At 40.8% G+C, this 27,045-nt stretch overlaps 3 protein-coding genes across 3 annotated transcripts in view; 2 read left to right on the top strand and 1 right to left on the bottom strand.

Annotated features, from left to right (window-relative positions):
* Nucleotides 1–3,464, top strand: part of cnnm2b (cyclin and CBS domain divalent metal cation transport mediator 2b) — a 41,966-nt gene extending 38,502 nt beyond the window's left edge. The window contains exon 8 of the mRNA XM_086210834.1: nt 263–3,464. Coding sequence (XP_086066960.1) covers nt 263–544 — 282 coding nt within the window. The 3' untranslated portion in view covers nt 545–3,464. The remainder of the gene's footprint in view (nt 1–262) is intronic.
* Nucleotides 1–27,045, top strand: part of pdcd11 (programmed cell death 11) — a 105,702-nt gene that overhangs the window by 5,031 nt on the left and 73,626 nt on the right. The window lies entirely within an intron of this gene.
* nt5c2b (5'-nucleotidase, cytosolic IIb) lies at nt 5,214–27,045 on the bottom strand. Its single transcript, XM_086210829.1, has 18 exons — nt 26,834–27,045; nt 24,532–24,651; nt 20,955–21,028; nt 14,501–14,618; nt 14,045–14,140; nt 13,872–13,963; nt 13,702–13,759; nt 13,048–13,141; nt 11,785–11,838; nt 11,555–11,638; nt 11,308–11,349; nt 11,083–11,190; nt 10,116–10,182; nt 9,857–10,027; nt 9,537–9,588; nt 9,183–9,243; nt 8,272–8,448; nt 5,214–8,004 (listed from the first exon to the last, which is right to left on the bottom strand). Exons 2-18 carry the CDS (start codon nt 24,630–24,632, stop codon nt 7,726–7,728), a joined length of 1,728 nt encoding a protein of 575 aa, XP_086066955.1. The 5' UTR covers nt 24,633–24,651; nt 26,834–27,045; the 3' UTR covers nt 5,214–7,725.

The raw sequence follows: 27,045 nt of genomic DNA, 5'->3' as shown, positions 1-27,045 counted from the left end.
AACTTTGATGATTCAATTTCAGTTTAAGTCATCCGTGAGTAAAATGTGACGCTATTCATTAATCATTAATTGAAGGCTTGAAGCATTTATTTGGCATTTAAAAAAAAACCTTTTCATTCAGTTAGGCAATAGTAATAAACGAAGGAATAAAACTGAAAAACATTTTCAAGTTAGCTTGTCATCGTGGACATTGGAACTTGTTACTATTGTTATTTTTACGTAGATATTTTGTCTGACCTGATCGTCTTTCATGTTTTCTTAGGTAACACGCCAGCAGTACCAGAATGCTGTGATGGCGTCACGCATGGACAAGACGCCCCAATCCACAGACAGTGAGTTCACAAAAATTGAGCTCACGCTAACCGAGCTCCATGACGGCGTAGAGACCCCCACTGTTGTCACCGCCATGGCCACCACCGCCAGCACCAACCCGGCCATGACCGTAGCTGTGGCCAACGAGACGTCCCACCTGCTCAACCAGCAGCAGAACTGTGTGGGGCTTAGCAGGAGCAATCACAGTGCTCACAACGAGGGACCCATTTAGCACCCATCATGCCCGGTGGAGACCCAGGCCCTCCGCCCTGTCTCATGGACACACAGAGCCGTGGTGTAGATGGAGATGAGGGAAAGTGGGGATGCGAAGGCGGGTGGAGTGAAGGTTTTGCTCCTAGCAGCAACCCCCAGTCAATAAGTCAGTGAAACCCTTTCATAGAGGGGCAGTGGGGAGGAGGGGTGCTGCGACACCCTCAGTGCCTCCACATGTCAGATCCCCGCTCTGCCCCACCCTCTCACAGAGGGGGCGCTCGGACAGTAGCTGTTACCAAGCTTTTTTTTTTGGGGACAATCTGACACTTTCATAGCGGTGACTCGGACTAGTGGACAACAGAGTGCATGCAGACAGCCCCCCCGCCCCCCCCCCCCCTTCCCCAACACACACACAAAAACACAAGTTGCTGTATGTTTTCCTCAGGCCAAAGACTTTGGTCCCTGCTTCTTAAACTGGACAGACTGCTAATACACGTGCACACACACATCTCACATTCACATGCTCATACTCACCCCCTCCCACACAACAGCGAGCAACGCCCCCACCTGTGCATCTTTCAGGGAAAGTCAGCAGACTGTTGATCCCATCAGGAAGGACTCAAACATGCAGAGAGCGACGGTTTGTCAAAGACTGCACCAAAAACCGCTTTGAAACAAACCACGAACCAAGAATGTTTTCCTGTATTTATTTATTTTATAATATTGTATGTCTATATGTATGCGTGTAGGCATGATATGGCATAAACTGGTGTGTGATCACGCATGTGTCATATCAGGAGGGACACGCTACATATATGGAGCTGAACATCCTTTCATGTATATGAGGAGATGAAGGTCTTTTACAGATACAGTATGTATATTACAGATCTTGTTATTTTTACTATTATCCTAAATCGGGCTTAAGGTACACTATCTTTTTCACCTTAAAAAAAATCACACTATTGCCTTTAAGAGAAATCATATCATTAATTATTTTAACAGAGTGCAATGAACTGCAATTTATTTAAGAGATGATTATAAATAAAACAAATCACTGTATTATAAATTGCCAGATATATTTGTATGTATGTTCTGTATGTATATTTGAAAACTGCAGCCATCCACAAGCACCATGTTCCTTAGTCTCTTTGTCTCCTTCCTGTTTTTGCATCCGTTGACCTCAAACACGACGTCTAGTGTACGTTCATATGGGAGTTATTATGATGTCACCACGGTGCCGTGCCAACTTATGCACGTGGAGCTTATGTGTCTTATATTTGTTGCCAATTTTACGCATAATCAAACTTGACAATTGCACAGTATTAATGACCTCATCTAACATGTTGAGCATCATCAACGTCACAAGAAGCAAGCTCGACATTAAACATGTCCATGAACGATACGCAGCTTCGCTTTTCCACTGTTTTGTGTGTCTGAGCTCTTTTGTTGTTTTCTGTGCCTGCAGAATTTTACCTGATCACTCCATCTATAAAGAGCGTCTTTTCGACAGCTGTGAATGTGAAAGAGGCTAAACTCCAGTCACAACGATCATGCAGCCTTTGTAATTCAGATCTAAAATATCCCTCACACGTTATGGCTGCTATGAAAAGTTCTTCATTGTTTTATCTTAACAGTTACATTTATTTCCTTCTCCGTTTTGCAAACAGGCAGTTGTTAAGAAAATCATTCCAATCAGAAAGCGTTTGACTTTTGGGAGATACATTTATTGGCTTTCTTTTCTCATATCAACTTATTAACTTATTATATAGTTAGGCTAGTTTAGCTTAGCATAATAACTGTAACAATTAACCTGGCTCTGGCTGACTGCCCATTATAGCTCTTAATAATAATAACACAAACAATAATAGTATCATTATTATTATTATGATTATTATTGTCACTATTATTATAATTATCACTATTATTATTATAATCAAGTACAAAAAGTATGCATTGTGGCTGATCTGAACTATAAATTAGCATTCTTGCTAATTGCAGCACATTTCCATCTTGTATTTTACATACTACTGTTTACTAATGTGCATATGAATGAGTGTGTTTCCCTTCGTTTGCAGTCGTCATGCTAAGCTACGCTTATCTCTCCATGGTGTGTGCAAACATAACATTACTGAGGCAAGAAAGTGATTAAGTGCATTTCCCAAAAAAAATCACTGACGGAGCTGTTTTTCTTTTTTGCTCAAGTACTTCTTTACCCGTATTGTTTTACCTCAGACAGTTGTAAGATGCTGTATGTATGCCAGCTGCATGAGTCTTAGTTAACAATAATTCTGTTTACGTCATATCTTTAGCTTTGTAGATTTTAACTGCTTAACTTTTAAAGAATTGCATTCCACCTCCAATCCTCTTCATTTTCATGGATTCTACTGTAGCTGCCTCCAGGCCCGAAGATAAATGTCCTTGTTTTAACACTCAGTTGCAGTTTGTAACCACTTGTGGTCGCTGTTTCCACATGTAACTGTGCATGAAAACACACTTGGGGAGAACAGCCATGACAGGCGTCCCTGTTGTGAGAAGAGTGCATCTGCATTGTTTGCTGCTGTTGTTTAGTGTTTACTTGAAAGTTCTTCTATGCAGCTTCGCTCTGCAGGGACAATCATTCCACAGATGACGATTGTGCTTGTGACAGTCGCACTCCTCAGTTGGTGCGTGACATAATAACTAGACAATTCAAAAGTTCAATAGGAATCACTGGAGGAAGCATGTAAAGCTTCGAAACATTTGTGATGCACAACACAAACATGTACAACACTGTCCGTCTCTCTCTCAGATCACCATCGTTCCATTATGTGAATGCTGTGCTGGCCTGTGTGTAACTGCTCTTGTTGACCTGTCCATCCCAATGCTGCTACTGTACCCACCATGATTCTTCAGCCTGAAGGACCCCACCCCCATTGCCTCCTCCAGCTGGTGGTTTAATAAAGAAGTGACTGATTAACAGAATGAGGCTGAATGTTCCAGATTCTCATCCTAACTGCTCTAGCAACAAAGTCAGATGGTTGATGAGCGAGTGGCGCTACACTAGAAGGTTTGAGGAGTGTGACTTCTCAGAACCACGACCAGACAGGGAGAAAGGGTACACTTTCTTAGTCATGGTACAGAGATTAACCTGAGGTCCAACATGAGCAGAATAAGTCAAATTTGTGGATGGACATTACAAAATTTGGTTGGATGATTGAATTTGAAAGATTTATTTTTTTTTGGATAGATTCAAATCTGACCATATCAGATTGATAGATGTGTGTACTCTCAGTGCCCTCATATTCATATAAGACCATCATATAGCACTGTGTGAGCAGAATATTATTATTTAGAACCATCTAGAGAGGTGCAGGAATATGTCTTAAAACCAGGAAATATGTTACCATCGTAAAATGTCCTGTTCCCTCCTCTGAGTCAGTCAGAGTTGACCTGGACAGGTTTTATTTAAATGCCTGAAATGTCCATGGTTAAAGTGATACTTCACCACGTGTTTTACTCACAAATAGACATCTTGACGCCAGAAAGATGTTACTACCTCCTACATCCCTTCTTTGTGGGAAGAACGCAGAAAGATCCAGCCACGTGTAATTAGCTTGAAGCTAATGTTAGCTGCTACAGCAATAAAACAACAAAACCAGACAGAGACATCCGTTTACAATCACACAAGAGCATCTCCATGTATAATCCACATTTATATCCAACGTTATGTTTGATAATCTGTAAACAAACTATAAAATTTTCTGTTTGCTTGTTCAGTCCCAGTTAAAGTTTTTTTTTATCTTTTTGTTTTTTTTGTTAAAGCTCCAATCATATGTTTGTGGGCTACGCTGGACAGTTTGCTTGAGAGTTTGTAAATGGATGTTTCTGGACATTTTTGTTGCCATCAGTCACCGTCAGCTCAAATGGAAATGTGTGGCTGGTTCTTCCTGCATTCTGGCTAATTCTGAGTAAGAGAGGTGACAGAGGTGAAAGAATATCTCAGACAGCTGTGAGTATTTGAAATGCAAAATACTCTTTTTTGGATGAAGTATTGTTCTGTCATGAGTTGAAACATTTTAATGAGTCGACTGCATAAAACATGACAGTATGACCGCGTTCCGGAATTTTGAAACTTCTGTGTTTTTCTCCAAAAATTGGATTTACGACAAAATAGCAAAAGATTACAGTGGTCGTTCTAGACATTACAAGTAATCATGGTTAAGTGAGAAGCATGGTGCTAATTACAAAGACTTTGTCATGCATCAATTGTGTAGTTCATCCATAGCCTAACACCAGCTTTGTACTTACAGCGATTGTATTTATGCTCAACAAATTATACAAATGGAGTTAATTTGTGAAGATTAGCTTGCTGAACAATTTGTACAAGTCATCTGCTTTGTTTCTGTAAGAATCCAAAAATCTAAAAATCCTTTTGCCTATTTGTCAAGGGAACCCATGGTGATGCTAACTAGCAAGTTAGACTAAAAACATACATGATCCCTGCGGCACCCTTTTATGAATCATAAACTGGGAAATAGTAGGCAGCACCTGAAGGCCTCTCGAGTTTCAAGTTATATTATGTTGATGCTCAAACAAAGTTAATACTTGGCTCAAATGCACATTTGGTCTAAGATGAACCTGGAGCCATCCAGTCCCCCCAGGGACAACTGGACCCTGCACACACACATCACAACAATACAACACAAACGTTATGAAAAACTATCTTTATTCTACATTTTTATGCAATTTCCCTCCAAGTACAGTCTGTAGGATGATTTCTGGAAACAAACAGAACATTTCGATATGCATAAAACAAATGATTGCCATAGTTTAGAAAATGAAATGTGACTATTTTGGCTCCTGTTGCTAACATAGATGTGTTTCTGAGCATCAAGACGATTAAATTATTACGTCTTTCTAATAGTGCTGGAACCTGTTCACCAGGCTGAGCGACAGACCTCTATGGTACTGTAGAAAAATGTTAAAAATCGTATGTTTTTTTACAAAATAAAAAGAAGATATGATTAGGGGAGGAAATGTTAAGGTCTTTTCACAGTTCTTTAAACCGGGACCATTTAAAAAGACTAGTTTAGAAAAATAAAAATAACCCCATGGTGTTGTTACATTACAAGTAACGTTGTAGTTACAGTACTTCACATGCTATTCACATTTCCTTTTATCTTCCTTGTTTTTATCTATATTTAAACAGGTTTAGAGTTTTTCTCCCTGCATAAAGTACAATGAACTCGAAGAAGCTTCGACAGCAACCTCGGCAGAACACACCTATTTTCTGCATGCGAACTGCAACAAAAAGACTGATTTATTACAAGCGATGCAGCTGCCTCGAGTAGCACATCCAGTCAGACACAAACCAAAATAATAGAGAATACAAATGTTTCATTTGTAAAAAAAAAAAAAAAAGAGAGAGATCAGAAAAAGATAAACAAGATTCTGTCAGTTAAAGATGTTCTTCATTCCACAACAAGCCAAAGTGAAGTGATGCTAATGGCAGGTTCCTTCCCTTTTGTGGCCTAAATCAATAGGACATGTCCAGAATGACAAGAAGGCGACGGAGAGAATACACTCAATGTTACAAAAGGGGAAAAAACACAAAACATGATCGAATCACTATGCAGCTTTTCTGTTCACACCGTTTTCTTAGTTACAACTGTGTAGCTTCTTTCACATGAAAGATTTCTGTGCTCTTCCAACTGAAACGGGCGGTGAGAGCTCATTTGCATCAGAATCTGGTGGCAGTTTGGTCAATTTCAGTGGGAAAAAAAAACGACTCAATTTTTTGAGTTGTTGAATTTAACTAGGTTTATATATTAAAAAATATAATTTCTTTTAGACATATCTAAAAATACAATTCAAGAGAAGTTTTATGGGGCTTTAAAAACACTTGTTTTTGTTGAGCTGTTTCTACAGTTAAGTCAACACAATAATAAAATGGTCAGTGTTGAGAATACTGCATGCACGCACACACACTCCTCCATGGAGGACAACAGCCTCACACACTCAGGGCAGATTAAAACACCCAGCGAAGCCCCAAAAACCCAGAAGTCAGCAAGCCAAGTCTCAGCTTGAAGCTGGCTTCACTGGGCTCCACAAAACCGAAACAGCATCACCTGCTTGCATACTGAGGCGTCCTCTTCTCCTCACACACTTGACAGACATCACTTCACACAGTGTTTAGCGGTGAGTCTAAACTGGCTTGCACTGTGTTGTACTGAACCCCCGTCCAAATGAAACCCTCAATAGTCAGGTTTCATTTTCCTGTAAAACCACTCAAACAAAAACAAGGCATCTGAGCTTCTCCTGATGTTGAACCATGAACTCGCTACATTCACTTCTAAGCTATTTACAGAAGCACTATTTCACTGTTGTCATAGAACTACCAGCACATTATACGTATCATACAGTACTAACTCCTCATTGTTGCTTGGTAACCAAATATCATACACCAGTGTACCCCAGCACGTGCTCTTCATCTTCAAAATATAAAATGCATCTGGGGAAGGGTCGGTTGAACAGCGGTTTGTGCTTTAGTTGAGTACAAGGATCCTGTAACGGATGTCTGGGCGAGTCTACTTTGGCAGATACATACACAACCTGACAGACATGTTAGCAGGCCTCAAGAATGACGAGAAAACACAGAATGAAACATATGTTCAATGTTGTTCCCATGTTGCATAAAAAATGTGTGTGAGGCTTTTGGTTGAATAATAATAATAATGTCAATACTGTTTGTGTTTGACGAGCGTAACAGGTTTATCTGATGGTCTGCAGCCGGCCACCCAAGCTCTTCAAAAGTCAGCTTATAAAACAGAATGTCTGATGTGAGTTTGTGTTCCATCTGTTCATCCACACAAATAAAACACTTCTTTTTTTCTTTTTTTTTTTTAAAAAGGATTTTAGTTTTTTCTTTTGTTTTAGAACTAAGGCGAGGAAAAGTTAGGTTAGTACCAATCATGCACATAGTCTTCTGATAGTCATGTGATCCATCACTCTACTGGTACTTTCCTCAGAAACCTCGTGTGTGTGTGTGTGTGTGTGTGTGTGTGTGTGTGTGTGTGAGAGATCATACAGTACTGATTCATAAACACACACACACACACATACATACACACAAGAGGTTTACTCCCTCTGTCTCACTTTGACTAATTGGGAAACATAAGAAGGCAGGAACAGGAACAGTACTTTTTCATGTACAGTTCATTACTACTCCTCCTCCTCCTCCTCCTCCTCCTCCTCCTCCTCCTCCTCCTCTTCCTCCTCCTCCTCTTCTTCATCGTCATCCTCATCATGGCAGTGTGTGATCTCTTGTGGCGTCTGGGGGAACAGATTAGGAGGTTTGATCTCACTGAAGGAGCGGGTCAACTGGTTACGCTTACACTCCAGGTCTTTGCAGTCACTGCACTGGCTGCGGTTGCGTGTTGCCAGCGGCGACTCTGTGTCGATGTCCACATGTGTGTGCTCCACTGTTGACTCATGGGGCATCTGAGGACAGGAGGGAGGACAAAACTCATGACACAAAGTTAGATAGATTCAAATTTGCTTGCAAACACAGCTGCTGAGAATTCGAAGATTGTAAAGTTTTCTTAAATTGCGACTTTTTTCTTGTTAGCTGCAACCTGAGATACAACACACCAAAAATATCTTCAGCTGTTAATCAACCTTATACACTCCTACCTGGTATGAAACAACACTTAATCACTCAAATACAGTCCATGTCTCTCATCAATCAGCGATAGGTTTGGTACTCACGAGAACATGGGCCGCTCTGAAGAGGTAGCTGAATGGATAATACAGCAGGTTGATGAAGGAGGCAGCGTACAGGTCAGCATAACGCATAACTTGAGAGGCAAACAGAGTTTGTCGAGAGCCGCTGCGGAACAGGCTTCCCATCATGCCATAGCACATGTCCATGTCATGTGTAACTTTCTAAAGCGAGAGAATAACACAAGGTCATGAGCATGACAGTGATGTAGAAATGATGAACTTATCTAAGACTGATGCTGCATTCCAGACAACTGAAAGTCAAGAGTTCCAACCTGGAAATTTCTGACTTCAGATGTGATTGTGTTTATGCTGCAGTCAACTCAGAGGGGGGGGGAAAAAAAGAAAAGAAACAAGAGGACACTCTCCAGATCAGTGAACAGGTTTATGGAAGCAAAAAACTGTTTGCCAACTGGAAAAAAAAAAAAAAATAAAAGAATGAAATTTCAAAAAGACACATTTAAAACAATTATTGCAATTACTGACTAAGGCCACAGCTCAGACATTATGAGTCAAGTTGAGCATTTGGAGATCTAAAAAGATTTCAGAGCTGTAATTTCCAAGTTACCATTCAATTAATCTTACCCAACGCAGAGCTTGTTTTTTTTCCAGACTTCTGAGTTGTCTTGAGTACAGTATAAACAGTTTAGGATCTATTCAGGGCGTTGGCAATGGTAACTCATTAATAGACATTTCAGAAACCAAAGACATCAGCTGAACTGGGTTGGGTCTTTGGTGCAAAGGTGAATTCCTGTTAATGGTTGAACTACAGGAGACACACACACACACACACACACACACACACAACCAAAAACCCATCAATCATACTGGACCTTACTGTGTAAAGCATGTGGACAGATCTCTAGTTGTCATGGAAACAGAGTTGACTAAATCCATACCTTGACTCTTCTCTGAATAGTGCTGATGTCGGGCCTCTCATTGCTGCTGCTGTCCAGATGTCTGAGGAACACCAGGGAGAGAGACCATTAGGACAAGCAGGGAGGGAGGGGAGGGAATTGATATCAGTTCTCCCAAAGACGTGGTGTGAGCGGAGCTGTGCCAGGTTATAAATAACGTCAGTGCAGCCAGTTATCGGGCAGCTCTGCCAGACTTTACCCTATTGACCCTGTTGGTCGCTCACGTGTAAACAGATGTGGAGAGCAAAGAACAGCTGAATCAGAAAGAGATGTTGATGAGATAGGTGGGATATGTTGAGGTGAACCTAAAATCAGGTGAGAAGTCACAGTTCTTACTTGTAGAGTTCTGCCAAGAAAATGTCCAGGCCTTGCAGCTCCTCAAATAATGCTGGAAAACAAGAGAGAAGAGAGGAGCTCTCACAACTACAGCAGATCGAGTTTGTCGTTTGAGTGTGGACCATCACGATTCTGGGACAATGTGAATTATCACGCTGTACAACATGTGCTTTCTCTCAAATGAGCAAGTTTGACATTGCAGCTGCTATTCTAGGTCAAGTCCCGGTTGACTGCGTAAGTCCAGTGAGACTTTAGAACTTCCTGTTCAAGCGCATCAGTGAATGCGACTACAATGTGCCTGTTTGTGTGTGTAGCCTCACAGCTCTTGTCGGTCCACACATGCAGCTCCTGGGCCAGCTCGGGAATCACCAGGAATGTCCTCCAGCCTTGTCGTTTCTTGGACTTGAGGATGTCTCCAAAGATGTGGTCCCCGATGTAAACTATGTCCTTTCCCTTAGCCCCCAGCAAGTCACACACAATGTCTGAAGAACCTGAGGGATAATGATGTCACAGTTCACATGAACTGAAATTTCAGCTCGAGCAGCTACAGAAGATTAAAGCAGGAATCAGCCGTCTTACCTCCAGAGTAGACAATGCCGTGCTGCAGTGGGCCCGTGTAGGTTCCTATCTTTAGACGCCCTGTTGTCTGAAATGAGCAGAAAATTCAGGTCATGTTATTAGCACTTGAAGATGTTTATATGCTTTTAAAAACCTGACAGAGGTCAAATTTTGTTGACGTACACTAAGATGTTGCACGTTAAAATTAATAAAGCTGCACAGACCTGTTGTCCTATATAAAGGAGCCACTGCTCTAAAAAAAAAATGGCGCTGAGTTTCATCATTGTTTTATAAATCTCTACTCTAGAAAGGATCACAAACTGAGTAACACCTGCATCTTTATAAATCTTCTCTTGTCGGACTGTGGTGTAGGACAGTGCATTAGGACAACTCGAGGGGGAAAATCAATAACCGAGCGGGGAATGAGGGTCGTATTTGAAGCCATAAATTCAAAAGAAACTTTGATATTCTTGGAGATTAAAGTCATAACTTCACAATGACATAGCAAGACATTTATGGGAGGGAAAAAATTTAGTTTGACAGAAAAACCATGGTGCTTTTTTCTCCAAAACTACACATTAAAAGTAGATAATTGTAATTGAGCACGTACACAGAAACACCAAGTCCAGACAAATGTTAAGTATACCACATCGAAGTTAGACTAAAATGCATTTTTTAAGTGTTCCAAGTGCAACTGTAATAATCTTTTAGGTGGTAAGGCACATATCAATCAACACTTTATTGAGATGATGTGGAGGCCATCATGTCATTTGTGTTGGCAGTAACATAACTGAAGTTGTATTGCTTCATTGAGAACCATGCCCATTTGTTTCCCGCTAAGCACCTGCAGCACACCTCTCTCCTGTTTCTTTTTTTTTTTATTTCTTCCTTACCCATAAGGGCTCTTAAACTGTGCTGTAGCTGTGTACTTAAACTATACGTGCACACAAAGGAGACATTAGCATTGTGTGTTAGTGTGTCTGCTCACTGTGTCCACTTGTCTTAGCACCGTCCCCTCGCCAAAGAACAGAGGCTTCCTGGCATCCACCAGGATCAGATCAAAGTAGGATTGCCAGGGCCGGTGGGAGGTACCAGGCTGTGGTGGGGAGAATCAAACACACATGCATGCACACAATAAGGCCACATTTTTCAACCTTCACCTGCATACAGTGAATACCTTCTAGAGTTACATCAAAGTGATGGGAAATTTTACCTTTGGGCCATGTGGGAAGTCAAACAGGTAGGTCATGATTTTCTGTGAGAAGACACACACAAACAAGCACACACACTGAACAACGCAGCAGTCTTTTGACTCAACAGCAACTCAGGAATTTTGATAAAGCAATCTGGAGCCTCTTTCCGTGATTTTACTGTATGTGGATACAGATGTAGTCTTATCTATGTTAAAATGCTGGTATTTCATGGTGTAGCATCATTGACCCCTGCAGTCCCATACTTACGTCAGTGTATTTGTAGTCGCTGTTGGTAGCCAAAAAAACCTTTGCCACTTCGTTCATCCGACTGAGGAGGAGAGGCAACTTTCCCTAGTAGGAACAGAGCAAAAAAGAATAAAAAAGAAGAAAAAGACTGAAGCTCCAAGAATCTTTACAAAGCCACCCCCCCTTTGATTTAAATGTGTGTGTATATGTGTTCGCTTTCACAGCACACTTAAAGAATACAAGATACTTACATCTTTCACTACATACTTCTCCAAGTTCTCCACTGTTTTCTCCTTTAGAGTACCCTGAAAAGTAAATGTGAGACCGGTATGTCACACTCGTCTTTACATAAATATCGCTGTCTTCATGTAGAAGTATCGAAACAAGTCGATCAATTCACTAAGAGCTTAGTAACAATCATTCCCCCACAGAGCCTGAGTGGACGCTTAGTCGTGGATTTGCCATGGTGTGGGAGTGAGAGAACAGCAGCAGTGATCATGAAGCAAGATTTTTTTTTTTAAGTCATTAAAAAGTCACAGTTGTTCCTCTAAACACAGCATGTCATTTACCCACTGTTAAAAAATGTCTCTGATTGTGCCACTAACAATTTCTCTGTGTGGCTATCAAGCCTCTCTTGATTTATGTACTTTTAAATCTTAACAAAGGGCTTTTTCTAGTCATATTAATGTCTGTTCGACTATTTATTACAATGTGATCTGTAAAGTTTATTTCTAGTCATGGCTGGATGTCCTGATGATCACATGGAAGCCACATGAGCACTTTATGATGCTGAACACAAGAGAAACAATACAGTGCAGCCGGGAACTTGACTTGGATCTGGTGGGTCAATGACCCCTGTGAACCCACCACAGGACAATTCTGATAAATCCATATGACTTAATGCTCACAGTTGTTGTTGTTATTGTTGTTGTTGTTATTGTTGTTGTTTTTTAAAGCCAGTCTAAAGTATGAATATAGCCTAAATTATAAAACACCATCATGCTACGTTTTGTGTCAGACACGATTCAGAAAACAAGCCTTTTGAAGTTTTGAACTTGTCATCTTATGGAGAGACACAAAAATACTGATCAGCATCATGATGTTCTTACTCCAGCAGTTTTTTTATCTGTTTATTCTAATTAAATCACAACAAAATCTACGTTGGGAGTGTCCATGCTGTTCTTGAAGGTGGCTGTGAGGCTCACTGCGATGTGTGCGTCTCCACTGCTGCTCACAGTAAATCATTTTCACATTGCTTAACTGCCTCTGGATAATGTTACAGGCCCAGACATAACAGTGTTTAGCTTTCAGACAGGACTTCCACCAGTGCAGGGCAGCCATATGATGATCTGGGTCACGGTTGATGATGAAAAGAACATTTAAAAAGAAACAGCAGATATGCATGGATCTGAAGGGCAGACCGCCTTTAGCATGGCTCATGTCATCCAGGAGCACAACCATGGCAAGAACGGCTCTACATGTATGTTTAACCGCACTCAGCCTGGATGTTGTACCTTGAAGTGGACCCAGTCGACAGCATCACGGACATCCTGGAACATGCTCTTATAGGACATGAAGAGGTCACCGTCTTTGAAGCCAGTTTCACAGCTGAGGAAGAGGACGAGAGACACACACGTACACAGCCGTCGAACGGGCCACATCTTTATAGAACGTTTTCAAAAACATTACTTTTTTTTTTTCTTTTGTTTGCTTTTAAATGGGATAGCCTTCCCTTGTTGGAGAGGTCCCCAGCCAAACAGGAAAGCATTCTCCCCCTAAAAGACCAACAACCAGGTTTCAGAGGACAAAGACCATGCAGCCATTCCAGATTACATTCTCAACAAATTTACAGGCCAGTGTATTGTCAAGATTATCTCGTTGCTTTATTGAGATGTCATTCTCAGTGAAGAGTTAGTCAAACCATTCTGACAGGTATCCATGCTCTTGTATTAGTATTGGCTGGATAAATGAATATCAGTTACAGATTTCTTTGGCTGGGGTGACATTTGATTTCCATTTAACGATGATTCACTGAAATTAGCAGTTGAGGCACCTGGACCCTCCCATGCTGTAGGGCTTTCTCTTGCCCCCGTTTGGCTTGTCTTTTTGCCACCATGCAGTGCCTAGAAACTTGATGTGTGACAGACATGCAACTAACAGCTGCTCACCTTGTGTATCTATCACAATTGGAGAAGAAATCCACCAGACAGGCAAAGAGGTAGGTTTCTATAACGACAAGAGTAGGTAGTCATCAGTCATCACATAACCTTTGTGGGCTCGTTTATATGTGCACGCAGCTTTTATCAGGAAAACAGTCTGTGTGAGTCATGTTCATCACCTGGCAGGTTGAAGAGTGTGTTAAGGATATAGAAACGCTCGGTATCATCTCTCTGGATGAACTTGTTGGGGTAACGCTCACGGATCTCAGGGCTGAGAAGAGAGAGGAACACTCAGCAACATAAACGTGGCATTTAGAATCACAGACGGAGTGCAACAGATTAAAAGCCTCACCCTCTGAGGAAGTTGAATCCATGGACACAGACCAGTATATTACCATAGGCGTCAACCTTTAAAAGGTTTCCATACATAGTATCGAACACAAGGCCCCTGGAAACACAAAGAGTTTAAAAAAAAAAACAACACATCTTATTTCTTGATCATAGGTGTGACATTATCATTTTATCAGGGCATCTAAATTAATCTCAAATGACACTGAACTTTGACCAGATGCTTTGTTCCACCCCATCTCTTTCATTTCACAAAGGTTAAACTGACTAAAATGATAAGAGATGAGGCAACTTGGGCAATTAAGTTGGCCATTAACCTGCCATTGCTGGCATACTGCTACGTCACCACAAATTATGTGTGTGTGTGTGTGTGTGTGTGTGTGTGTGTGTGTGTGTGAGTGGGTGTGTGTGAGTGGGTGTGTGTGAGTGGGTGTGTGAGTGGGTGGGTAAAGCGTCAGACCTGGTGGGGAAGGATGGATCATAGACGAAGCTGAGCAGCTCCTGTGGGTAACCAATGGAGACCAGCCGCTCCACTGTCAGCTCAAAACCAAGTGATTCATACTCCGGAGACTTGTACACTACAAATGAAACAAACCAAGCACCACATACTTAAGTTTCAACAGCTGCAAAAGTTGTGCAGTGTTATTTTCAATTCATTATCTAGATTGTGCATGCGCATGTTTGTTTGTTTTTTTAATGTATACAGTAATTAGTTTGATATTAGTGAATAACTGGAGCATTCATTTGAAAAAACATTGGTCATGTTTGAAGAAAACCAAACTTTTTAACAAGAACCAGCCTAAGTCTTTGTTTAGCATGCTAATTGACACTAAACATGAACTACAGAGATAAGATGATGATATATTTCCAGCTTTGACCCCACAGTTTCCAAAGTCCACCGAGATATTTTTCCTGAGATTATGATTTCTCTGATCCTCAGGGTCTACCTACGCTGAATATTTGTAATTTTAGTGGTTTGGTTGGTATTTTGGTCATAATGCAACACACAAATTACAATTTTGACATTTCATGGTTAAAGGACTACAGTTGTGTTAAGATAATACATCTTGTAGCTGTTGAGCTGTTTCACGGAATAAGTGAAAACTTTGACCTACAGGTGGTGCTACAGGGCACCTCAAGAGATCTCAAACACCTGTACTAAATTACATGGAAATGTATTGAGCGATTGAGCTAACTCAATAGAACATCACACTGACCAGCTGCCGTCTTCAGAGGAACAAGTGGCACCAAATATAAATAGCTGTGTTTGAGGGAGGGATTCCCACCCCTACTTGGTACCACTGATACTTGCAACCACTAATGTCAACTCACCTAGGGTTGTAATTCACGTGACATTTCCGTCTTGTCAAACATGGTTTATGGACTGACAGACAGGTTGATAGGCAGCATTGGTCATGGACTGAAGGGTAAAGGGTGACATTCTCATTTTGAACAGATAATAGAGTTCCTCTGGACGTCACACATATGAAATTTACATAATCGTTGTAGTATGTGTACACACCAGCAGCAGCAGCTGTAATTACACAACAAACAAAATAGCATTGGAGGTGACAGTCAGAAGATCTCACTCATCTTACACAACATCCATGTGACTTTGTGGAGGCAGTCCACTTCAGACTCTGTGGTGTTGTCTCCACATTTTAATAACATGCACTCGTGCACCCCTCCTCAAAAACACCCACTGCCATTCTCTCTCTTTGGTATGAACAAGGGCCTTGATGTTCTGTAAGTAGATCCGCAAAGAAACTGGATAAGGTGCGAAAAGAAACAATCCCTCAGCATTCAGCTGCAGCTCTAATGAGCCCGGCTGAGACAAGCAAGCCTGCACCTCAACCCTGCCAGAGCCACATATCTCAGCCTGGGGCCAAACCAAAGCTGAAGCCGGGATGAGCTCTGCCGGGCTCAGAGAAGCCTGGCAGAGGATTAGAATGCTATCTGACACTGGGAAAAGAATAAGTCATATGTTATAAATACAACATGGAGAATATGTCAGATGCTATAAATACAACGTGGGGAATGTTTTTGAGTTGAGGTTTGTTTTCTAAACTCCTATGGTGAAGAAGAGATATTAGCTGATGATGCCCAGAGGACGACAGTTAGAGAAGGACAAACACCTTGGCTGAGCTGAACTCAACAGCAACACAGTTCAGTGGCCTGTTGTTGCCCTGCTCTGGAAGCCAGAGCCTATTTCTGCATTTAAATCAAGCAACCTCTTCTATTCACACCCTGCTGCGGGCTCCCAGTAAACAGAGGGTTTGGGCCCTCTGCCCAGAGCAGTAGAGTACACCAGCTACATTCCCCATCCTCTTCCTCCTCCTCCTTCTCCTCACTTGTCAAACTCCTCACACAGCTCTGAGGGGCTACAAAGAAACCTATTTTAAGAGCTGTTCCCCCTCTGTCACCTCTGCTATCATCACCTCTCACTTTCTTAAGTTCAGAGCGAGGTTCTTCTCACGTGTTGACCTTGGGGGACACACACACACACACACACACACACACACACACACACACACACACACACACACACACACACACACACACACACACACACACACACACACACACTCACCACAGACACATAAGCCCTCAATTAACCACATGTAAACCACATCTTTATCTAGGTTGTATAAATATCAACGTCCCCAGCTGGTTTAAAATGAGGAAGCTTATTGCATCATAATTACAGATTGTTTTTATCAGGCATTATTGTTTTTATTTGAGACATTAACTACTACACAGTGCATAAAATCAAATATATCTCACAACAAACCATGAATGCCAAATTAAACTTGGACGGTTTTCTCAATAATGCTGAGAGTATTTTCTAAACTTTAATGGATTCAAAGTGCATTTAGGATTCACCTGTCGATGCACAATGATTCACAACATGTCTCTGTGTATCACATTTTCTAGAATACCGCAGATGGCTACTTTTCATCAATTAATACAGCTGCTACCGTACACAGTCAGATTCAGAATGCTTTCAGTTTGCAAAAGGTATCATCTTTTAAACTGAGCGGTGGCATTCTTAAATTTGGGAATGAATGTTCTATAATATAAAATAGAAGAAATTGCATCTTTTAAATCCCTGTTCAATAATTGTGACCCACATAAGTACATTAATATTCAAAGTATAATTAAAGTAAAAAATATATTTCACTGTCATCTCGCAAAGATAGCTATTTGGCCATGAAAATCCTTGCAAATTCAACCTTTTTTGAAATTAAACTGCAAGACAACTCTAGCATGTGTGCGTGCATGCATGTGCATACGTTGCATTACCTTGTCAGTTGAATCCATTTCCCCATGACATAACACTTGAATTAATTTGAAAACTTAAGCTGAACTTCAGTTATTATGTGTTCAAAGCTTTTAAATGAGCAACACTCAGAGGTTAGATATTTTTTGGAAGCCTTTCTTAAACCCAGCTTATCTGCCTCATAAGAACTGCATAGAAGCGTTTCAGCCAGGGTTGATTGACAGTGCTGGCAACAAAAGCACAATAAATAGCCAAATTTGGCTTCAAATAGTTCTAATCAAGATGATGTTGGACTGAAACTTCTGACATAAGCTTTTTTTGACTGAGCTTGACCCATTTTCAAACCAGTGGAAGGAGAAAAGACACAAAATACAGAAAACACATGCAAGTGTTCCGAACAGAACATTTTGTGTTCATATGTCCTTAAAAAAAAGTCCATGTTAAATCCAGCTCAATGGTCACATCACAAATGGTTTTACTCAATGTGGGAAAGTTGAAAAACAAGCCCCCTTTAGTATTCCAGACAAATGGAACACCAGTGACGCACAATGTATGTTTTTCACAAATAATTCTAGCCGCCCCTCACCATTTCAGACAGTAGTCATTTGTAGAGTTGTTTGTAGATCTGTTTTTAGACTAAATCTGCACTGGAGGTTGGGCTGTGATCATGGAAAGTTGCATATTTTAGTCGATGAGGCAACTTAGAAAATAATGAGTCCAGACCGGAAGTTGTCTTCTGTTCTTATGTTGTTTGTGGTTTATAGGGGTGCGTACTTCCCTGCTGTAGGCCCCTTCTCATATTTCTTACATGGTCAGTATGTGGATACACACACACACACACACACACACACACACACACACACACACACACACACACACACACACACCTACTTATAGCTGAGGCGACTCACATTCAGCGATCTGCTATCTTGTATCCCTGTTGCAATATAACTACACTCCACTGCTCTAATTGCTGAGGTGTATGTGTTGTGCAGCTACAGACTTAATAGGCCCCTCAGGCCTACATGTAATGTACACCCCTCACTCACACAAGGTAAACAACTCTGCACAGTCCACTAAATGTCAGCTAAATCCAAAACGTAAACAAAGTCCCACAAACACACTGTTATGTCTGTACTGTAGAACATGCTAATGTGGGTCTTTGTCTCAGATCTGTATGACATTATCAAGCATACTGTGGAAAAAAGGAGAAAATTAAGGCCTCAAGGACCTAAATTCAAGCCAAAAGTCTGTCTGAAAACTAGGACAAAACTGTGTATGTGGGCCTAAATGTGTGTTTGAGCAACATTTTCTTGAGGCTATTACTCCTCCCTTCTGGAACATGAAAAACAGATGAGCCCAAGTAGTCTCATTCAACGTTGATTTTTTTTTCCATCTAATAAATGTATGACATTTATTTTCACAAAGGTTGGAAATGTAAAGCACTTGGGAGAACAATGGATAAACCTATAAACTGACATTTATACTGTGTTTGGATAATTAGTTGGAAGTTAAACTGATAGTGTTGAGAGATCCCACTCTAGCAACTTTTACACAGCTTTACCCCTTGCACTTAATAACATACACAAAAATGTAATGTACAATAATAAATGCGAATTCATGGGAATTTCAATAAAAAGGTAACTAAGAAATGGTTAATATGAACAAATAAATGACACAGGCTTGATTGTTTTTGAAAAAAAAACACTCATCACACTGATGTGAAGTGATGATGCATCGTCTCCATGAAAACCAAACTTGCTGTCAAACTTTCAACAGAGACTTCTGTGTTTGGGTTCCTGGTTTGACACAGGCGTGACTTCACTGGAAAAAGGTGATGTCACATTATTACATAAATCAGGACTACAAAATATTTGAGGGTGACACGGTGGTGCAGTGGTTAGCAATGTCGCCTCACAGCAAGAAGATTCTGGGTTTGAGTCCCGGCTTGAGCACGGGATCTTTCTGTGTGAGTCTCCATGTTCTCCCTGTTCCTGTGTGGGTTCTCTCTGGTACTCCAGCTTCCTCCCACAGTCCAAAGACATCGAGAGGGGACGAGGCTGACTGATACTCTAAATTGACCGTAGGTGTGACTGTGAGTGTGAATGGTTGTCTGTCTCTATGTGTTGGCCTGTGATGGACTGGTGACCTGTCCAGGGTGAACCCTCTCTCTCTGAAGGCTGCTGGGATAGGCTCCAACCCCCCCGCGACCCTTAACAGGATAAGTGGTAGAAAATGGATGGATGGATGCAATTATTTGATTGAAATTGTGATGATAGTTTGGAGGTTGTTTATTTCTGTAAGGAGATGAACAGATTTTTGGGATATTGATAAAATATTTGGGGGGGCTTTGCTCATCTTTGTGTTGGTTGCTCTATCTGCAACTGAAAGACTGAAATGCAATTTTTAAAAATTCTTAAATTTGATTTCTGATAACTAATATGTGAATGTATAAAGTAACAGAGGAATTAAAAAAAAAAAAAAAGATATTTAAGTGGGTGTTTGACGGAATAATTAGCCAACTGTGAAAACGGCCAACGTGATATTGATGTGTTGCCTAAATTTATGAAGGAAAGTTACACATCAAGCACTATCAAATCAAAGACGAATTGGAGTGCTTTCACAATGATATGAACAGGACTAAAATGTTGCTAACAAACTTAATGAACAGCTACACCTGTTAACTTGAAGACACACTCAACAAAGATGGCCACATTAGTGCAGTATCCTGCAGCTCACGAACCACTTCTGGGTTCCAAATCTGAACACTTTCCGAGGATACATGATAGCCACACTCCTCCCAAACATTAACACTTGGTTATAAGCGCCTATAAAGCGAGTCATGTCAACAGCTGAGTGTCTGTGCAATCTCTTGCCTTCTGAGCTGGGATGAGGCTGCACGACCACAGAGGGACTACGAGTGATCCCCATTCTCAAAAGAGCCATCAGTCGTGAGCTCAACAAACAAACGTGACCTGCTTTACAAAGTCAGAGATGTATTTATAGAGACAGAGTCCAAAAACTAGGGCTGAGTCACAGCCGAAAGTAGATTCATTGTGGCCCAGTTACTGGTTAGAACATCCTCAAGAAAACTTTTGTGCGTACCAGGGTTGGCCGTGTATAATTTTTTGTTATCAAAATGTTATAGAAGATGTGCTCAGTGTATCACTGGCATTGACCTAGATAACACTGGCATGTTGGAGGCTGTAACATCTCCACCAAACATTCAACTTCTAATACTCTGAACTCATCTGCTGACATTTTCTTAATCTTTTTATCTCCTTCTGATCAGTAAACATTTCATCTCTATCTTTGTATTAGTCAGGATTTATCAAGTGATGACACGTGATTTATCAAGTGATGACACGTGTTTATGCTAGTCTGCCCTGTAATATGACTACAAGAAGGACAGTCCATGGAAATGGAGGAGCTGCTATGGCAACTAGCAGGGATACGGGGCTCTCTAAGAGTTGATGTGGCAGGATTGTCTTATCAAAACCAAAATTGCATGTTTAAACTATGAAAGTGACTATAAAATCTGGAAATGGTAACTCAGTAAGCATAAAGACATTCAAGAGTGTGACTGTTTAAATTTGTCTCAGAAAAAAAATGCTGTTAGGTGAATTTGACTTACCTGCTAAAGTGTAATCCATATCAAAGCCAAAGCACTTAATCTTCTCCATTGCCAAGCTTCTGTTGACAAACACTCTGAGGAAAACAAATTTAGGTACAGATTTTAGCTGTGAGGCAATATTTGACAATAATATTGCATTTATCACAGCATTTGATGCAAAATGTTAACGTGAGCTGGTTCACTGACTGAAAAGACCTGCTATAATCCAGAATGGAGTCGACAGTATTCAGTTGTCACAAAGAGCTGAGAATGTGAGAATGAACCACAATGCTGTTCCTACTCAACACATGAGTTTCCATTGAGATATGTCACTGTTTTCTGATATTGACTTTTGGGTTGCTCAAATAAAACAGCCCTGCAACTTTAGGTGTTCATATTGACATTAGGTGCCGTCATCAAGAATTCATTGACATCAGCATGGCAGAGCATGGATTTAGAATAAAAGAAAGACAGCACATAAATTTCTAGTACTTTCCTCCTGACACACAGCTTAGTAGAAGAAAGTATCTGATCCTGCCAGCTGAGTCTTCTCACTTCATTCACAGGAAAGGTAAGAGTGGCATGTGTTAAAGAGTTGAAGGCTTTGTCTATCATAGGACTGATGTTGAATTCAAAATAAAAAGCAAGATAACTTTGTAATACCACAATTTTACAGGAGTATTTCAATGTTACGACATCAAATCTTGCCAAGCTACAGCAACTTAAAACTATTCAAGTTTAGATGGAGGTTTTAGTGTTTGTTTAGCTTGTACAAGTATAATTTTGTTTGTTTTCTCTTCTCCACATGTCTTTTTAAGATGTTTGTCTGGAGCCTTTGTATATTTTGCAAAGCAAGCTTCAGAAAAGCAAAAACACAAATACAGGGGCATATACTATAACTGTATCTGTATCTGATGTAGTAATCTTCTACATCGCCCATGAGAGAAGAAGAAATGTTCATCTTCCACAGTGTCACACAGCACAACTCATGTGAGTTAATTTTGAGATGCCAAATAACTTCTGCAGTTCCAGCAGACATTTTAACCAAGAGGTTTTATTTATCAGGATTAAATATAGTGAGTCAAACTGCAACAAATAACATGTTTTTTGTGAGTATGAAAAAAAAGCCTAAACCCAAAATAGACTTTTCAGTCACTTAAAATCCTTCTGTCTGATGATCGGTATCACCACAGGAAGTTTTAAAAAGGTCTAAAACTGGAGATGGTTACTGATGAAGACAATCTTCCAGGAAACAGCTACACTGGCCTGCCTCATAAATCAGTCAGGAGGTTGGGGAGTCCAGTGGCCACATTGGCAGACAGTGTTTACATAGCTCCGCTGACATGGCTCCCACAGTAAAGTCAAGCACGCACAGCTAGCTCAACTTTTGAGTTGAAGCCTTTTTGACTGCTGGCACCCAACCACACAGCTTATCTTCAACATCTACGACTGAACCAAGCGTATTTCAACATAAATCAATATTTAATCAACCAGGAAATAAGATTTCAGTCAGTCTAAAGGGTAATCCCAAATATCTCGCTGATATAAAACCAAGGCTGCATCACGCAGGTTTGATGATAAAACTAACTCTGACAACATTAAGACAACTACTCTTATCAGCCCTCTTCACCAATCTCTCAAACAGTTGTGAAATACCTTGCTGCAGATCCATAGTGAACAAGTTCCCACTTAGATCTCTGTCCAGAGGAGGACTGGCGATGCATTCTGTGCAAAATTAAATCTCACTTTGACTCTCCGTTGGTCTGACCTGCTCCAGCAACACCGTGCCCACAAACAAAGCCCCCCCCCCTCTCTGCCACTCTCTCTTTGCTTTCTTGCCATTCAAAAATTTTCTGACTTGTTGCAAAAATGATTGTTGCTATTCCACATCATTCTCTGTTGTTGTGTGCTGTCAGTCGGTTGTTATGTAGCATGATGTTTGTGGGCCCTCAAAGACATCCAGAACAATCACAAGTCAGACAGAATCAAGCCGCAAGCTACAGCGGGGGCGCTTCAACGTAAACACCTGGAGCCGAGGATTACTTTGCTTATTTTAGCTGAGTCTCGCAGCAATGGAAGCATCTCCCATTCTCTCTTTTATTGTTCGTGAATCAGGGTGAATACAAGCATCTGAGTAGCATCATGTGGCATTTAATCAGTCCAAAGTTGACGTGGTCTTTAAATATCTCTGAATTTGGATGGCACTGACATATTTTACTGTTTTAAATTGAAATTTCACAGACAGAGTCAGAGAATGCAGGTTCTATAAATTTTCTTGCTTCAATTCAGATATCATCAAATAAATAATTATTCAGAGGCTGTCTGTCGTAGATTTCTTTCAATGTCATCTGCTTAACAGTATTTAAATATTGATTCAGTTGTCTACGTCACAATACGTTGTTTCAGCCGGATTCTCACCTTGAAGGACACGTTTTTGTCCATTAGATAAACAAAAGATGAACCACAATGGGTTTTCTAAAAAAAAAAAATTTGATAAAACTGATCAATCAGCATCTTGTGAGCAAACTACAGTCAAAAACAAGACTTAGTATCCTTGTGTCCACAGCCTGGGTGGCTTCTGTCAGCGAAGCCCACCGACACACATGTAACTTCTGAGTGGGAGTTTGATCAACCCCTGTGAACACGGTAAGGTATAGAATAAGGGTGTGGAGGAACAGCAGCAGCCAGCAGCAGTCAGCAGACCTGCGTCTTACAGCAAATCAAAACCTGAACGACAACAACCCGCCAATAACAGCCAGCATGGCTCCAGTTTTTCCTGTTTCCAGTCAACATGCTCGGACACAGAGATAGAAACCTGCTTTCATCCCAACTTAAATTCACCAAATAACAACAGAGTAAATCTAACATATAAACCAAATATTACACACACAAATAAGGGGACAACTTAATACTTAACATGGCTTTAGAACACTTTTGCAGAAGTCCTGTCCAGATTACAATACCGGTCATTAATATATCCTCATTAAAGTTGCTTTAATACCAATAAAGCAGTGGGACTTTGGAGATAATGAAACCACAAGTTGAGGCGTAATCTTTGCGTTAAGGAATGCTATGTGATTAATGCTGGAAAAAGCTAGTGGGCTCTGTTTTCTTAGATAAACTCAACTGTTCTGCCTGAGTGAAAATGACACCAAAGGTCTCCAAAGATACCAGGAGGCTGCCTGAGCACAGATAAGATATTCTAAGGACGGCATGATGGCTGAGTTTGATGTTCTGACTGAGGGCTTAAGTGGCGTAACTTTCTGTCGAGATTACTCAGTACTATTAAGAGGAAGTCAAGAGGGAAATCCTCTTTCTGTTTCTTGAGGTACTTGATTGGAGACCACTCAAGTCCAAATTAACCCAAATTAAAGAGCAGGTCTGTTTGGTCTAACCATACAATCATTCGTTACAACAGTAAGTATCCACTGGCACAAACATAAATGTATAGCGCTATATGTCTGGATTATGATGACCATTTCATCTTCATTTTTCTTCAACATTTGGGCTCTTGTAGCTCTGAGGAATTTACTCACACGTCCCTTTTCAACGTAAAGTTGACAAAAATGTGTCAGTCCTGCCCTAAATTGTTTCTTACCTGTGGTATGGCTCTCTCCTGTACTTTTTCATCGTCAGGCCATCCATGTTGGCAGGTAAGTCTGCATAGTTCTGCAGTCTGTCGCTCCATGAAGTGGTCATCTTTACAGTATTTCAGTGTCTGAGGAGAAGGAAGCATCACATGCAGAGGGGGTTGAATTACAAAATGAAAAACCACACACAAAGCCTCCTTCTCTTAAAAGTCGATTATGAGTGTTGAAAATATGGATGAGAAAATTAGTGAAAGACTGTATAATAACTTAAAATAAGCTGCAGCTGTAATCTTAGTCTGTATGTTACTCAGCTATACTTGAAACATCTGAAAGAATCAGCACAATAGAGCCCAAAGATTCAATGATCACCAAACAATCTGGGATTGCCCTGTGGTATTCTCAAACAGATGACGTGCTGAGGGAGCGGAGGGCGGGGCATGAGAAACATACTAAACAGATGAAGGCAGTAGGGTCAACTGGGTTTTTTTAAGGACAGACCAAATCTCTCTGTCTTATTCCAGTACAGCGTAACATTAAAACAACCACTCTCAATAAAAAGGCAAAATTGAGGAACACAAATTGATGAGTAAGACTGAACTAGAAAACCCCAAAAAGATGCCACATGAGGCAACACTTGCACGCTACATTCATGACGGAATATATAATGAAGTCCTTGTATGGTTGATTCATCAGATCAACTGGATCGAGAGAAAAGAGACACAGACAGATGTGTGCCCTGTCTTGTTAATGGCTAAAACTGTTTTTTTTCTTCATCTCTGGAGAGGCTGGGCTGCAGTTTCTTGAGTGCCAGCACAAATACCAGTAAAACTTTCACGCTGCAGCAAAAGAAGAGTTCTAACGGGCCTGAAAGTTTTTCATTTGAAGAAATGCCCGATGCTCATAGTGGGAGGTGTTCAAAACACGAGTCTCTAAAAGATAATTTCTAGAAGCGAAAAAGTCAATAATCTCGCTCTTCTCTCCTGATGCAGATTTCTTGGGAGAGGTCGACCACATCTTGTCAATGAAGCAAATGCATATTGTGAAATCACAGAATTATTTTTCATCATAACTGAAAGTCAGGGCAAGCCCGTTGAAACCATAAAGCCCATCTGTTTCATCCATGCAGGGTGAGGGTTTCAAGATACTCAACTTGGTTTATCATCTTGCCAGCAGAGCGACACGTCCGCAAATGTAATAGATAATATTACATCATGTCTATGAGCTCAAATATAAATCAGTGTGATTCATTTTGTGTGGAGAGATTTTTGCACACATAGGCTCACACTGGCTGATGTGTTTCCTGGCTTGCGTTAAAAGACAGGAAATCACTGTTCACAAGGCTGTAAGTCTTATTAAACATCATAACCAAATACACGTTAATTTTTCTAGAAATCACGGAGACTCAAGAGTAGGTGCCGTTAGATTACTGCATTCCATGTAAAAGCTTTAACAATAACATGGCCTTGATCTTACAGTAATCCAGTTATTAATGTTATGAATGAAGTCATTCATTAGTTACACAAGTAAATCTGATATTGATTTTATCACTGAATCTGGGCCCTCTGATTCAGAATCATATGGTGTGATTCCCACTTCCAGTACAGAAAGTGTGTGTGTGTTTGTGTTTTATTTAACATCCTAAAATATTACATGTAGACTAGTATAACAGGCTTTAGGTCTTTCATCGTCCTGCTATTAAGCAAATGCCTTTACAATACCTTGGCCCACGGTTTGACTCGGGCCCAGAGGGGTCAGAGGGGTCAGAGGGGGTTGTTTGGAGAAATTCGCAGCCAAGCAAGCAGTCAGACAGCTTGCACAACAACAGAACCGCAAACAGACAGCACCGAAGGGAAAAGCAAAGCAGGACTTCCAACGTCGCCTTACCGCCTCGGATCAGTCTTGGCTGGTTTGACGTTTATTGTTGCATCACGGCCGGTTAAAGCTAACTGTTATCTACCCCGTCAGGATTTGGCCCATTTTAAGGATGCAAGTAATCTCAAACTATCTATTTTTACAGAATAAATACCGAGCCATAATTAAGGACTCTGTTAGCTTAAGCTACAGTAAAAGTATTTTCGCAAGCTAACCGCATAGATCAATGTTGCTTGCGGAGTTAGCTGGTTAGGTGCTAAACTGTAGAAGCTAGCTAGCAGCCTGTGCCTTCCTGTAGTCCGACTATTATGAGGGCAGTCAAAAAAGTGATTTGTGAGAAGCTAACGCGTTGGCTGGCTTTGATGCAAACACAAAAGACACCACCAACTGTCGTGGCAGGTTTAGCTGTGACAGGCAGCACTGTATAATGTTACTCACCTTGGAGATCCTGTATAGCGCCGTCAGTGGGTCTGAGCATGAACCTGAAACAGGATGGAGGGCGGAGGAGAACACTAATGTGGATGTCTGTACAACAACAACAACACAAAATCCGTGATGTGTACACTGCAGAGCCGAGCAGCAGTTGAGAGTCCTTGTCTATCTGCTGCCAGCTGTTGGTGTGAGGCTTTCAGGGGGCGGTGTTTGCGCTT

This window comes from Aulostomus chinensis, chromosome 8 (genome assembly GCF_037954235.1).
Source record: "Aulostomus chinensis isolate RoL2024-O1b breed Wild chromosome 8, RoL_Achi_v1.0, whole genome shotgun sequence".
Classification (NCBI taxonomy): domain Eukaryota; kingdom Metazoa; phylum Chordata; class Actinopteri; order Syngnathiformes; family Aulostomidae; genus Aulostomus; species Aulostomus chinensis.
The sequence above is the reverse complement of the archived record's forward strand: the minus strand, read 5'-3'. Positions and strand labels throughout refer to the sequence as shown.